General features: G+C 33.9%; 1 protein-coding gene across 1 annotated transcript in view; it reads right to left on the reverse strand.

Annotated features, from left to right (window-relative positions):
- The window catches only part of LOC135207694 (formin-binding protein 1 homolog), a 36,520-nt gene extending 25,599 nt beyond the window's left edge, over positions 1–10,921 (reverse strand). Inside the window, exons 1-6 of the mRNA XM_064239528.1 lie at positions 10,871–10,921; positions 10,255–10,402; positions 8,725–8,829; positions 8,417–8,569; positions 7,326–7,511; positions 6,371–6,577 (exon numbers count right to left, since the gene is read on the reverse strand). Coding sequence (XP_064095598.1) covers positions 6,371–6,577; positions 7,326–7,511; positions 8,417–8,569; positions 8,725–8,829; positions 10,255–10,353 — 750 coding nt within the window. The 5' untranslated portion in view covers positions 10,354–10,402; positions 10,871–10,921. The remainder of the gene's footprint in view (positions 1–6,370; positions 6,578–7,325; positions 7,512–8,416; positions 8,570–8,724; positions 8,830–10,254; positions 10,403–10,870) is intronic.
- Positions 10,922–14,901: the final 3,980 nt, after the last annotated feature.

Below are 14,901 nucleotides of genomic sequence, written 5' to 3' on the forward strand. Positions count from 1 at the left end.
AATATAATTATAAATATTGAATCATACACCATTTAACTCTAAATACTTATGTGAATTTTTCTTCATAATGTTTCCTTAGAAATTTTTTAGCTCATACAAATACCACACAAAACACTGACAACCCTGAAAAAGTATTGTTATACTATACACAAGTTAGAGTTAGCCTATTTACAAATATTCCAGTGCAAAATTGAATTGAGCAAAATAAAAAAAACAAATCATGCAACAGATCAGCATAATCCAGCATACAAAAGCAAACTTAGCAAGTTGTCCTGATTTTGTTCATAAGCAAAAGCTTATATAAATGAAAAGCCTGATTTCATACATCCCACTTAATACACCTATAACTATACTATACTTGAAAGATATCATATGTTTGTTTGTAAAATATTTCTTGCTTTGAGTAATATGAAATATTTCTAATATATAATCAATCTTACATCAAAGTAACGTAACACTTGTTTTTCCATAGAAAACGGAAGACTGGAATAATCAGTAAATTGCAGTTGATAAGAGAGAGAGCCAGCCAGTTCAAGTTTAGTATTTGAATTTCAATTGATGAATAGGTAAATGCCAAAGGGTCACGTACAAACAAACAATCAATAACACTCCCTGACAGATATCTTTCACAAGTAAAACTCAACCATTTGAGTATTGGAAGGTTTTGAGCGTGTCACCAAACTATAGTAATAATTTGTACTTTCCACATGCCCATACTCTTATCAGGAAACCAAAAAAATATATATGTACATATACATATATGAATCATCATTTTATCGAAATAAAAGAAAAATTTAAATAACTATAATGTCTATAATTCACTGTAATAAAAATAATTTCCCACATTCTGTAACATTTGGGTGTTATACGAATAAAAAAAAGATAAACATTAAATTAATGGTTCTCTTTAGCCTGTATCCTATACTTTCCTGCTAAATCAAGTATACTGAAAACTACAATCCCTACAAGGTGAATTCCTATGGTACATAAGACAAAACTTGGTCACAAAAGTTTTCCAGTAACAATTCCTGAAAATATATAAAATCTTCAATTTAATTTTTTGGAAAGCCTTATATTATTCGGTTGGTTTCCATTCACAAAATCCATTTATACCATTGTAACAATTTTTTTCAAGTAAACTGGCTATCTCCTGGGGAGGCTGTATTATATTTATCCATTTAAGCATTAGGTTTTTCAGATCTTATGGAGGGGTCATTGAGAAAATACACTCCTATATCAAAAAAATTACTCATTACTTTTCTCAGAATGCTTTTTAGAAATGAATGTAACCCAAGAACTGTTAACAGGGTCATCTTTTAAACTACTATACTTTTGAAGACAAAAGGCTTTGACAAGCTGTACAAATGTTGGGAATGCATTGCAGATCATTCTTTCCTTCAGAGGTAATACTATCCTCTGCTTAGATATCAATATAAGATACCCTAAAAAGATATGAAAGACCAAAGAGTTTTAATCTATTGATGTGACAGCTATCTGGCATAGGTGTCCAAAAAATTATCTTTGGATGCCAGTAAACTTTAATATTGAAGAACCTTTATATATATAACTTATGGCTATAGCTGCCTGCAGTTACCAGTATTTTCTGTCCTTCACTCGGCAGTATCTAAAGATATTCTAAACCTAAATATTCCTGGAAGCTTTCCTAAAAAGGTTTTGTATTTTACAAGTCCATATTTACATTTAAAGTGAGACAAACTCACTGATTAACAATTTTGTGGTTTGCATTATCAAACTGTTATTGCTACACTGTAAAATTATATTTATGCCACTAAGATTGTATTGATACTAAAACTTAGTCTTGACTCCAATCATGCTCTGAAATCAAGAAATTTCATTAGGAATATTGCAAATCTCCCAGTGCTGTACTGTAGGCTGGGTACTCATGAAATATTAGTGTCAGATTAAACCTTGTAGATAATGAGAATACACAACACAAGCAACATAATTTGAATAAATTTCAAGTTAAGATGGTGATGCATAATTTTCATCACATATTCCTAAGTGCTCTAATATACTGTAATATCTCAAAAGCCCTAATTTCATGCTTTATGTTACTTTTATTACTTCTGCATTACATTTGCTTACTAAAATGTAATACTTCAACTATTAGGCTATGAATGACTGTGGACTTTGGAAAACAGTATTTTACATACTATGATGACAACGAAACTTGCTAAAATGAAAATATACAGTATTCTTTACAGAAAAGAAAATTATAGTTTTCACTTTAAAACTGCAAAGAATTCTGGCCAGAAAATAGACAAAGGAAATCAAACTTATTAAAATATTATGAATACACAACATACTGTATGTAATTTGCTATTTAACATGTACAATAAAGACCAATAAATTGTAATTAAAACATTCCTTTTACACCAAATCATATTTCTCCTACAACTTTTCCCATAAAGGGGTAAAGCGTGCCTTGTGTCCTCCACTGTAGATGGTAAGAAGACTTTGCATTGTCCTTTTAGCCCAAGCTGCAATGCTTTCAACTTTATACTTTTCAACTACTGCCTTTGCTCTTGTCCCACTTATAGCTGCCCAACTTCATTAATTTTTCCTTCCACTACTCATCACCTTTCGTTTAAAAATACGTAAAGTCTTTGGATGAGTAGAAATGTGACACACTGGTCTCAATATACTAATCTATAATTCATTCTTGTTTCTGTAAGTTTACTAAGGAAATTCAATACTTTTGTATCAAAATTACCCATACCATAAACTACAACATAATAAACATTAGTGTTTCATAAGATTTTTTCTAAGTCTATACTAGTGTGTGACTAGATATTAACTTTACCAGTATAAGAAAAAAAAAACAGAGTAAGAAAGTAATGTAATGAAATAATATGGCTTGTTATAAAGTCTTAATATGGCTTTGTTTTGATGCCAGTTATTTATACCTGGGAGAACTAATACTGGTAATTTGCAATTAGTGAATGCCAGTGTATATACATTTCAATCCATTATGCATATCAGTTACTAACTGCATGAAAAATTATTTAACATCTATTCCTGGAAAGAATAATTATCCTTCAGACAAGATTTTCAAACATGTCACAGCAGCAGCAGAAGCAGAATCATCTCAAGCACAGCCAAGCAAAAAATAACAATACTAAACAAACAAACAAATTCAAAACCTCATAAGCTCTTCAGCTGCAAAGTAATGCAGTTTCATACTTACACCAGTGGTGGGTTGAGCCGAAATGCAGTGAACGCCACCCAAAAACCAGAGCCCAAAACCACCACACCCAAGAACACACAGAGAGGGAAATTATATTTGTTAATGCTAATTCCAGTGCAGGCAAATCACAGGAGTTCAATCAATATTCAACAATGCATATTCCATGGGGTGAGTCATTAGGGTACTCAGTTTCTAATACTTCGAATTACCAGTAATTGTTGCTATAACCAAGGGGTTACAGACAAAATATGGGCTTTTGTATAACGGTACAAAAGATATCATAACAGATATTCATAGCAGGACAGAACTGGATCATGTAATAAATGGGAAAGTAAATAAGTATAATATGATAAGGTAAAGTATTAAAAAAAGTTTTGAGTATTGATGGCAGTTCCCCACACCTAGTACATAATTGCAGTGACAATGCAAAATTAATTTTAAAATTTAAAATACGTATTTTCATTTTTATTTTTAAACTTCATACGCATTAATACATTTAGATAGCATAACCAAATTTAGTGTTAAAAAACCATGGGCCTGGATAAAATTTAGAGTTCAAGGTAATAAAACAAAATAGCATCATTCAAAACAGCCAAAAATAAATGCTCAGTCGTGAACCATCTCTTCACATAACCTCGAAGCGTATGTGGCTAAATACGTAATATAGCACATCATTGTTGAAAGAAACAAAAACCTTCAAATTCTGTAGTAAAGCATCAAAAGTATTTTACAGCTCTAGCAAGAAATTATATGAATCATGTAAATGGTTTTAAGTTTTTGCATTCTCTACTGTGCTGATTAGATACATAGCTTCCTCCTACAGTTTCAATGGCCTAAAACGGCACTGCAGTGTTTGGAACTTCAACAAAAGAAAAGTCATCCACAGTTCTATTCTAGTGTTAAAGAATGTTTATCTGAACAAAGTTGAACATGATGACATTTACTCTGTAATATGATAATGCTGTTTAACATTATTATGGGTAGATTGAATTTATAACTAAAATCATTTCTGATTACTATAATATTTCAGTTAATGCAATAACTTCAATTTACTGCACAATACAGACAAAACCATAATTTACAAAGGAATAATTATTTCAGTTTTTTTTAATCACTTCTCATAACTGATTAAAGCATCTAAATAACACAATAAAGCCCTGGCCATGCAAGTTCAAGAGAGAGCTATGCAAGTGATTTTATCATTTTACAGACCTTTCATCAAATGTCATGCAGTGCTATAAAGCCAAAAAATAAAATAAATGATAAAACTAATGTACAATACAAAACAATGAGTGTCATTGGTAAAATAATAAAAAAAATTAATGCAATGTGAATGAAATTGAACAAGATTGTAATACCATGATCTGGTTGAGGTTAAATAGGCTACATATGGCATCAATCTGCAAAAAAACATAGCATAATCAACATTTAAGAACTAATACCAGATACATTATGGCCCAGATAAAAACTAAACAAAAGGCACTGACAATTCTCTCTCCTTTTTTGGGGGGAACACGCATCTAAATGATTACCCTGTTGTTTTCACTAAATGTGACATCCAAACCTTATAGTATGAACACCTTTATGGTACTTAAGAACACTACTTCATGGGGAAACTATGTAATACTAACGTATTGGTGTAGTTTCTCACAAGGTGTAGAGGAACATCTTAAACTTCAAGTCTAACATTGTCTGTAAGGGCATAATATAAACAATTCTGATTTCTCCTACCTTCAGTGAACTGAATTTTTACCAACAACTACTTCAGACAGCTCTGTGATTTTACATTTTTGACACTCAAAAAGCTTGAAAGGGAAAACAGAAGATCCTTCATTCATTAAGGTCGAGATGTTTATATTCATAACCTAGGCTATTATGAGAAATCAACTCCCCTTCTGATAAAAATTCACTGCAAAAGCTCTTGCCTAACAAATTAAAGGAGTGTCATAATCCTCTTACAGTCAAACTGAGCTGCACATTATAGTTTCTAACTCCAGGACATTATATAAATAATTGACCAGTTAACAAATATGAATACATATTGGTATATACTGTGTGTCAAAGTTTATAAAACAAGTGGATAATAAAATCAAATCCATAGGGAATTAATGTATCAGTAAAAAAAAAAATAAAGGAACTACGAAGGTGTGTACAAAATAACACAACAAAGGTGTGTTCAAATTAACAATTTCTTCGACAATTGGTAACAAACTGTACTGTTTATTTCAAATACCTATCAGTCTGAAATGTGTTTTACATTCATAAAAATGCCTCTACCACTTCAAGGGGTAAAAATTAAAAAAAATATACACACCACTCCTGATTTGGTGGCAACTTTCCTGTATCAAAAGTTAATCTAGTTTTACCTGATAATAATATGAGGGCAATTCCAATTAAAAATTTTCTATTTGTGTATAGTATAAAAAACTAAATGCAACTTTGTCATTTAGCAAAAAATATGTAGTATTATTAAATATCAAAGAGGACACAGAAGGTTGCTTTTAAAATTATGGTCTTTTAGGACCTTTATACATGAATGTTTGTTCTTGTATAATGATAAACTGTATTCAAATGGATATTTTACTTAATAAAGAGCCATTGTGTGTAGTTTGGTCTTACAAAATATCCTAACTTAAAAGGAATAAAAACTAAATATGGAAAAAGTGAACTACATATACAATATTTTTCTGTAAGGGGAACAAGTCAGCAAAGTTCATTTTGTTACTCTGAAACCAAAGCAAAGTCGAGTAAGTGAGATGGCAGAGGTCACTCAAAGATTTTACAAATTTCACTATCTATAAGTGACACTATAATAATTACTACCATTACTGAAACTTTTCATACCTGCCCATTATTAATATAATATTTTTCTCAAAAATGCCTAGATTATCCAAATATCATCGCATACAAAAAAATGTAGTATCAGATCCAAAGCTACAATGTATCCAGTACTAGCCACTTTTCACTTAGTAATTTAGTTGGTAAACAACTCAACAGATGCAAGGTCTTTCTACTGGATGTGTAAAAGTACTCCTAATAAATTACTTAAGGAAATCTTCTAGAATACCACCACCAAACTAAACAGTGTGAAAGAGGAAAGTGACTTATTTTTGTGAACCACCTAGTTGTAATGAAACCATGCACTGGTGCAAAAATACCCACCTTATTTGAGGCAAATATACCAAATAATCCTCCGCGTTTTTTGGCTTTTGCTATTGATAATGTATTTTTCACAGTGTCCTGTCTACTTGGAGTGTTTACTGTAGGGGTCATATCACCATTCTGCCGCGGCGTGCTAAGGTCATCGAATGGTATGTCACCTGGTGGCGTAAATCCTGACTTGTATCGTTCTATCACAACTTGGGAATCCTAAAAGAAATTTAAAAAGAAACATAACGAATACAATGTGTAATAAACAGACTCATCAACTACACAGAAGTATATCAAATACGTGTATATTAAATCTTATAATGAGAAGCTAAAATAAGCTTTCAGTGATGCCAAACTATAAAAATTCCTATCACTGGCAACAACACAAGAAAACATTTTGGCAAAAGTGGAATGTGCATAAATCATCCAAAAACTATCTCAGGCATCTGAGAAACATGGGCACCATTAATGCAATTTAAACCTGGGAAGATCACATAATAGATGGTAACAAGAATCATTATTACAATGACTTTAATAGTAGCTCTCTCAGACCATTAACCTAAAACTGTTAACTTGTACAATGCATAAATCCTGAGCTGCCAACAGAAGGAACTAACCATTCTAACTTTCAGTGATTTCAGTGATTGCATTAAAAAAAATAACTCTAAGAAAGGCAATATTTAAAGACAAGAAAAACCAAAAGCTCCAAGTAAAATACTTAGGTGCATAGCCTTTAGCACTACAAACTCAGTCACTGAAAATGAGTTTGTAGTGCTAAAGGCTTAATACAGCTTTTGCTTTTACTCGCCTTTAAGAGAGTCAATAATTATGACTTAATTAAAGACAAAATGATTGAACAAAATTTGATTAATATTGCAATTTTGCTTAATATACCCTTGGCCTTTTAAAATAACTGTTTCAGACAGGACTTACAGCATTATCAACAAGAACATCCAAAGTTACTAACCTGCTTTTCATCTATTGAATCAGCAGCATTAACAATACCATCCAGACATTTGTTGATGATGGGGAAGACTGACCTCTCAATTTCAACACTTTTTTTGAGCAAATTTTTAAAATTATTTATTCTTTTTTCATCTAAATCCTGTAAACTTTGGAAGATACCTGGCATTATGGTGTTGTAATGTTCACCCTGAAAAGAAATAATGCAATTATTATTCATTTCTACAGAACAGTTAAACAAGCAAAGCTACTGCATTCCAAATGCAAATTTAATCTAAAGTTAAGTTTTCAGCAATTTTGACTTTGGATGAATACCCCAGAAACAGGAGCACCACTATGGGAAACTACCATACATGATTATACTAGTTATCTGGCATCACCTCCTGAAGTTATATCACCCTCTTTAACAACGAGTGATTAATTAAATGGAGACTTTTTACCTTGTTTTATCTCAGAGTCAAGCACTAAGAATAAAGGGGTAATTAGTGCCTACATGCTTAATAGTAATGCAAATTCTCAATGGTAAAAACTGTTACAATACTTGGTGGCAATATATCATGACTGACTTTATCAACGACAGAGTTTGATAACCCACATAAGAACATCCCACTTGAAGACGTTCCAAAATAACTTGACCAAGCAGTGTGTAATAGTGACAATTACTTGATTTGCTTGGTGACAAGCTTAACTTCTACCTTGTTTACCTCATAAAAGAGCAAATGATGTGGAGATCAAAACTGGGTTAAATTTTTTGCAAATACTGTACTGTATTTGTAAAAATACTTATATATCCCTCTTTGTCTAAGGTAGTGTGCATAAAATACTTCTACACTAAAAACTGATGTATAGCCAAATGAAATAAATGAGATTAATATCAACCAATAAATAGCTAGATGCTGATTATACAAATGTCAGTAAAAAAGTGAAGACAACACCTTAATAAAAACAAAATAAATAACCTGGTAAAAGTGCATAATCAATGATAAATTACTGATGCAAAAGATATTTCTTCAAAGCTCCTTAAATTTTTGTAGAGTGGTTTACTACAAAGCAGATGAGCAGTTTCAGTACTAAATGCATTTGAGAAACACTTACCTGTAACCTATTTGTTTTCTGCAACTGGTTAGCATACTCATTCTTGCTGTCTTCACACTGCTGACTTTTGATACTGGCATTCATGCGCTGCTTCTCAACTTCGGCACGAGATAAGTGAAGGTCTGCATCTGCTTTGGTGAAGTTTTCATGAGCCTGAAAAAAAATGATGTCAGAACCCCACATTTCTTTGTGAAAACTTCAAAATAAAATTAACTTCCAGTTTAAAAACAGAATATAATCAGGCTGGGTGGATGAATGGGTGAGACAAGTAGGACTGAAAGTAACTCCCACAAAGTTGCTTTGCTCACCTTCTCCGCTTCTCTAAAAGCCTTTTCGTAGTTTTTCTTAGCCTTTTCTAGTTGTTGCAAAGAATGTGCTAAATTCTGTTGCACTCTGCCCCCTTCTGATAAACTCTGGAAAGTAAAAAGCAATTTCAAAAAATTAATTACTTGTGCATAATGCAGGACAGTACAATATTTCAACCAATACAATGAACAGTTACACAAGAACTTGATTCATAACCATAAAATGAACCAGAGAATATTAAGGAAATTTCACACAGTAGGTATGAATCAAGCCTTAGAACTGAACGTACGAAAGCCATACAACACATATGAACAACAGAACATTTAAATAAAACAAATACATAAATCCATTGAATAAGTTTTGCAATACAAAGTCCTTTATCATTTGATAATATTTTTTACTGTGAGCATATAATTTTAGGACTTGACTGATTCAATGGTCATAGTACTATCTCTAGCCAAAGCTAGTAAAGTGTTTTCATGTGGTGACACGTCACACAGACACAATCTTGCTGCTTGCTTGCACAGTCGGTAATGAATTCACATGCCACAGACTTATTTAATAAGGAACATGATTATGTACTATCTTTGTATATCCACTTCTAGGACTACTATAGCTCGTTTTCAGAAAGTAAATACTAAACTTAAAAATGAGAAACCTCTGTTGCTGAAAGTTCTCAAATAACAGCATGAGGTAGCTTTCCAAACTACATCAAACTAAACTGCTGTTATCTCCTGTTTATTTAATTCATATCCTATCTTAGAAATAACTTTTTAAACGACACATACATTCCTGTACTATTTTCCTTGTAAATTTCTGATAATACACCATAATACTGGATGGCAAAAAATATAAAACCATCTGTTCATATCTGGCCAGGAACTACATTATTATACTACAAGTGCTTTGCTTTTTCATCACTATATTCTTGGGCTTGGTTTATTTTCCATAAGCTATTTTACTCTACTGTGTCACTCAAAATTATGCTTTTGAAAGGCACCCTAGCAGTTCTGCTTCTGCTTTCCACTCATTTTTTTTCTTGAAGTTCGAAGAGAATCTGACAGTTACTGAAACCATGAATGCACATGCATTCTTAATTAAGCACGGCACTCACGTAAATGCAAAGGCATGAGTATTTTTTTTTTAGCATCCTGTGATTAAAACACTTGGTATAAAGAGAAAGTTAGCTGTATTACTGTAATTTTAAGGAACTACAAGGTTTTCTTCCAATACTTTACCGAAATGTTTTCATTGAAAATAATGAAGTACAGCTCTTGGTTTAACGAAAATTTATGCTTAGAGAGAATATTATTCACAGAACTTTATAAAAGATCTGCTGTAAACCTTAATGGCTTTACAGGAAATAAATGTACGGCAAATCCGATAAAATCTACCTAAAAGCATAAGTAAATACGTAAAAAAAAAATGATCAGATATACTAATTTTCTCTAATTTATGTTAATTTCTCAAGTCTCCTATGCAATTGCATTAACTAAACATAGTTTTACAATAACTAACTGGGCAGTTCTCACCTTTTTCCTGTCCTCTTTTAATTCTTTGACTAAGGAGCCTATTTCGTTCAAGACAACGGCGGTCAAAGTTTCTGAGATGACCTCGTGTTGACCGGCCATATCAGCTGTCTCATTGACAGTGTCCCGGAACGACCTCACGGTGCTGAACCTGGTAAGATGATGATGATAAATGAAAATCATGATACATAGATACATAAACACATTTGATATACATTCATATCAAAACAGATGCCTCATCATCAATGTTAAGTCTCAATTAGAGACAGCTCAAATTGGCTTTAAAATCTTAAGATATATTCTCAAAATGTCTGTATGCCAATGCCCTTTCAATTTAACAACTATTTGCTAAGTCTCCTCCACTTGCTCGCCATGAGTAATTATGGTTAAACTTTATCACCCATTCTCTCTACATGATTAAACCACCCTCAACAACGCTGCAATATCTTATCATCCTTGCATACCCGTTTTTCTCACCTTCAACACTTGGATTTCCACTTCTGCTGTCACTCTCAAAATATAAATGTCAACAGTAACCCCATTTTCACCACACGCACCCCATCCTGAAACAAACAAGCATACTACCATTTTCCCAAAAGGTAAAATAAAATACACTTACTTTAATTCTTCACATTCTTTCTTCTTAGGTTGGTAGGACTTCACCAATCTCCTGAAAAAGAACAACAAAAATTATACGGTGATATTTACATGGTGCAATTTCTTTTTGTCCTTTAGCAGCAACCCAAGAAAATTTGTCATTATTATACGTATATATAATGTTTAGTGGATGTAAGATTTCTCTATTAGGCAGTTAACTAGAAAGGATGGATCACATTAATGTAAACTTATCTTAAAAATAAGTAAAAATAAAGATCTCAAATATTTCAAAGTTCCTTCTCATGAACAGGAAATGGCATTGAAAAATTGGTTTCATAAACAGTATCTCCCACACACATAAGCTATATGTATGTATATGTACACACACAAATTTATATATATATATATATATATATATATATATATATATATATATCTATATATATATGTGTGTGTGTGAATTATTATCACATCACATGTTTGCCGAGTCGGTAACTTCACTGCGTTTGTTCAAATCCATGAGAGGACGAAATTATCATCAATATCAACAAAAAAATTCCCCTTCTGTTAACAATTACGAAAATTAATTTCCTCACCCTATAGATTTACATATTATTGCAGGCCTTGAATTCAGATGGAAATATTTGCTTAGAAACCCTGTCCAACCTACAGCAGTGGGATTCGAACCAACATATGGTATGCTAAGGCGTGGTTAACCCAAACCATTCTACTAAGAAGGGTGTAATTCTATTTCAGCTAATACGTACACATGTCTGTCAAATTTAGATGGATTTTCATTAAGCTGAAATTGACTAATCCCTGACATCCCAGACTAGTGTTGAAGAGTTTATTGCTTTTTCGTATAAAAAGTAATATACGCTGCAGTTATCTGCTTGATATGCTCTGCATGGTCTGTGAAAAACAATGAATGATACTGGACACGTTCCCTGAGAGAGAGAGAGAGAGAGAGAGAGCGCAACGCTAACTTGTGATGGAGTATTAATATTTTGACACATCAAGATCATTTAATTTCTCGAAAATTGAGCGCATAACTTTCAACAAACCCTTGTGTAAGCATGTAATTACCAATTATAAATTTGCAAATATGTTTAACTAAAGGTGAAAACAAATCCTAAGATATCAAAACCATCATTACGACCAGCCTATCACGAAATGTTCCAATCAAGACCCCCTTTCCCACTTCCGGTCGTTATCCCCCCCGCCCCACCTCCCAATACACAATTGTCGACTCATACATATACATTAAGGTTAACCTGAGGATGAACTGCGGTTAGTAGGCTGAAGATCTGGACAATAAGCATTACTATAGAGTGCCCACACCTAAGGAAGGTAAAAATTATGATGATGAAGGGTGTAGCTACTGCCAAGGGTTGGAGAGAGAGAGAGAGAGAGAGGAAACAACCTGGTAATCTGATAACAACTAGAAACAAATCACAACCGAAATGAGAGACGGGAAAAGAAGCCACAACTCGACAAACCACAGGAAAGCAGAAATAACTTGACCATCCATAATTCAGGGTAAAAATGTAAACCAGGGTAATATTTTAAACCTGTCTAGTTGCACATCATGACCAACGTACGCTAAAGAAATACCAAACCACTCCCAATATATCCTCTCAGCCTCGGTCACTTGGCAACTAATACCTGAAAGCAATTCGAAGCTCGAGCACCGCGCGGGCACAAACACACACACACACACACACACGCCTCCCTTCGAAGGTCACAGAAGCACAAAGATGTTTTCAATGCAAGCGCAGACTTGCTTTTATCAGCACGAAGCGTTGCAAAGGCATTACATGATCGGCAACGCACGGACTCCCAATAGAAGATCAGTGAAGAGGCTCATACAATACGAAGTCTTGTATCCTGAAGACCTTCTCCTGTGTTTCCTGAACCGTCTAACTCCATGATAATAATAATAACAATAATAATAATAATAATAAAACTTATCAGTTTTTGTCTTCCCATTACATGAACTTTGACGTAAAGGTTGCATTAGCCTATATTCAGGGAAGATCGCTTTCCTTTTCTATAGGGAAAGAGGAAAGTCATGAGGCAATTACTTGACCTCCAAAATTATATTAATAATTATGAATAAATAAAAGCCGTGGATAGGGTCTCTTAGCACACTGAAGGGACCAACTCCTAGGGCGACGAATTCCGAAAAAGATTGACCCCATGAGCATATTTGGAAATCCGGGCAAGAGCATAAGGACCACACAAGTGTGTGGTATGTGTCTCGAGTGCTAAGCAAGAGAGAGAGAGAGAGAGTGTGTGTGTACACTGGAAATATTCTCTCACAAAACTGAATTAAATGAAACGTACACAAAGTTTACCTGAAATTCAGGTTCGTACACACGAAATATTCTCTCACAAAACTGAATTAAATGAAACGTATACAAAGTTTACCTGAAATTCAGGCTCGAACTTTTATTTGACAATCTTTTTTAAAGTTCACACTCAGAATATCTAAATCTTAAGTAATAAATAAGAAAATGAAATTACAATCGGTATCGAAAAAAGCAGCATCAATAAATTATACTAATAATTCAAAAACACCAAAATCTCTACCATTTTAGGAGAAACCTCAGCAATTGCAACACTTTTAGCGTCATCAGAACAAAGTCAATAACGGCTGAAAACAACGATGATAATAATAACGCCAAAATACAACCCCCACCGACGACATGACCCGTACACTCGTGTAAGTGCGCACACACACATACACACAAGGCCTACACCGACACGCTTTCTTCCGGCTGATAGGCCCATTTGAGTGACGACACTCAATTAGCGGTTTTTCCTTCAAAAGCTAAACAATCATCCAGTCTCCCTGGTCAGCAGTGCCTTTCTGAATTCACGGACGAACGGGAAATGCCTGTGGTTAAGAAAAGACGGGACTTTCGCACCTCAGGGGAGAAGAAAGTTAAGGATGCCTTTCTTATTTATGCGCTATTATCTCCTGTGCTTTTCTATTCTTCTTTATTCTTCTCTTAGCTCTGTTTTCTCATGTGGTTATCCATGCATTGATTTTCCTGTAACACGCTTGGGAGGTCGGCGAGCATTTTCTCTTGTCCCAATTGAATGAGAGCGTATTTTGAGTAATAATTAGGGTAACCGTTTCATAAGCGCTGCTATCGTGTCTGCTGCTTCGAAACTCAGGTGATTCCGACTTTCTTGTTTTGGTTTGTTGCTCGTTTGAATCAGCTGGACTTCCGTCAACTCGGCATTTGCTCTGTGATAGCCAGTGTAAAAAAAATACTCGCAGGATAAAAATTTTCTATAAGGTCGTCAAATGGATATAATGACTACAAGTCGTTATAGCAATCGATCATTTATCACCTTACCAGTAAAAAATATAAATAATCTAATTCCTGAAATGACGCTTTTGAGATCGGGTTGTGCAAACAGAGACGGGAGGGAAGAGAAACCGTACAACTAAAACTTACTGAAAGATTTCCTCATTGACGAAAAGGCCAGTAATAACAGAAAAATGTCTATGCATTTGAGACCACAAAAATACAAAGGAACCTTTTGAACCGAATCCGCGTATTTTTGCCGAAAACGTCGCTGCAAGACGAACAACTGCAAGAAATGGCGTGTTACACAACGCTATTGTGCGACTGCATTTCCGCACTTGCCCAACGTCTTACCATATGCTACAAAGAACGACCAGAGGATGTTTGCAAAATGGGCCACAGTCCACTACACTGCAACGCATTTCCCAACCCCGAGCGCGGGGTGGTAGCGCAAGACTGGCTCTCTTATGATAACTGCGTGACTCCTGGCAATTTATACACGAGGAGCTTGGATGCAAGAATAAGAGATACGATGATAACTAATTGCTATAACGAGGCATAAAAAGTGGAGTTCAACTGACCAACCGCACTACACCACTGAGACAAAATGCAATCAAAACTAAGGGACCAACCGCAAAAAGTCCAGTGACTTCTGCAAAGTTTAATGGACTTGCAAATATTTAAGCTACAAAGGACATGCACAAGGGAAACAGACTTAAAAAAGAGAGAGAGA

The sequence above is a fragment of the Macrobrachium nipponense genome, chromosome 11 (assembly GCF_015104395.2).
Source record: "Macrobrachium nipponense isolate FS-2020 chromosome 11, ASM1510439v2, whole genome shotgun sequence".
Classification (NCBI taxonomy): Eukaryota; Metazoa; Arthropoda; class Malacostraca; order Decapoda; family Palaemonidae; genus Macrobrachium; species Macrobrachium nipponense.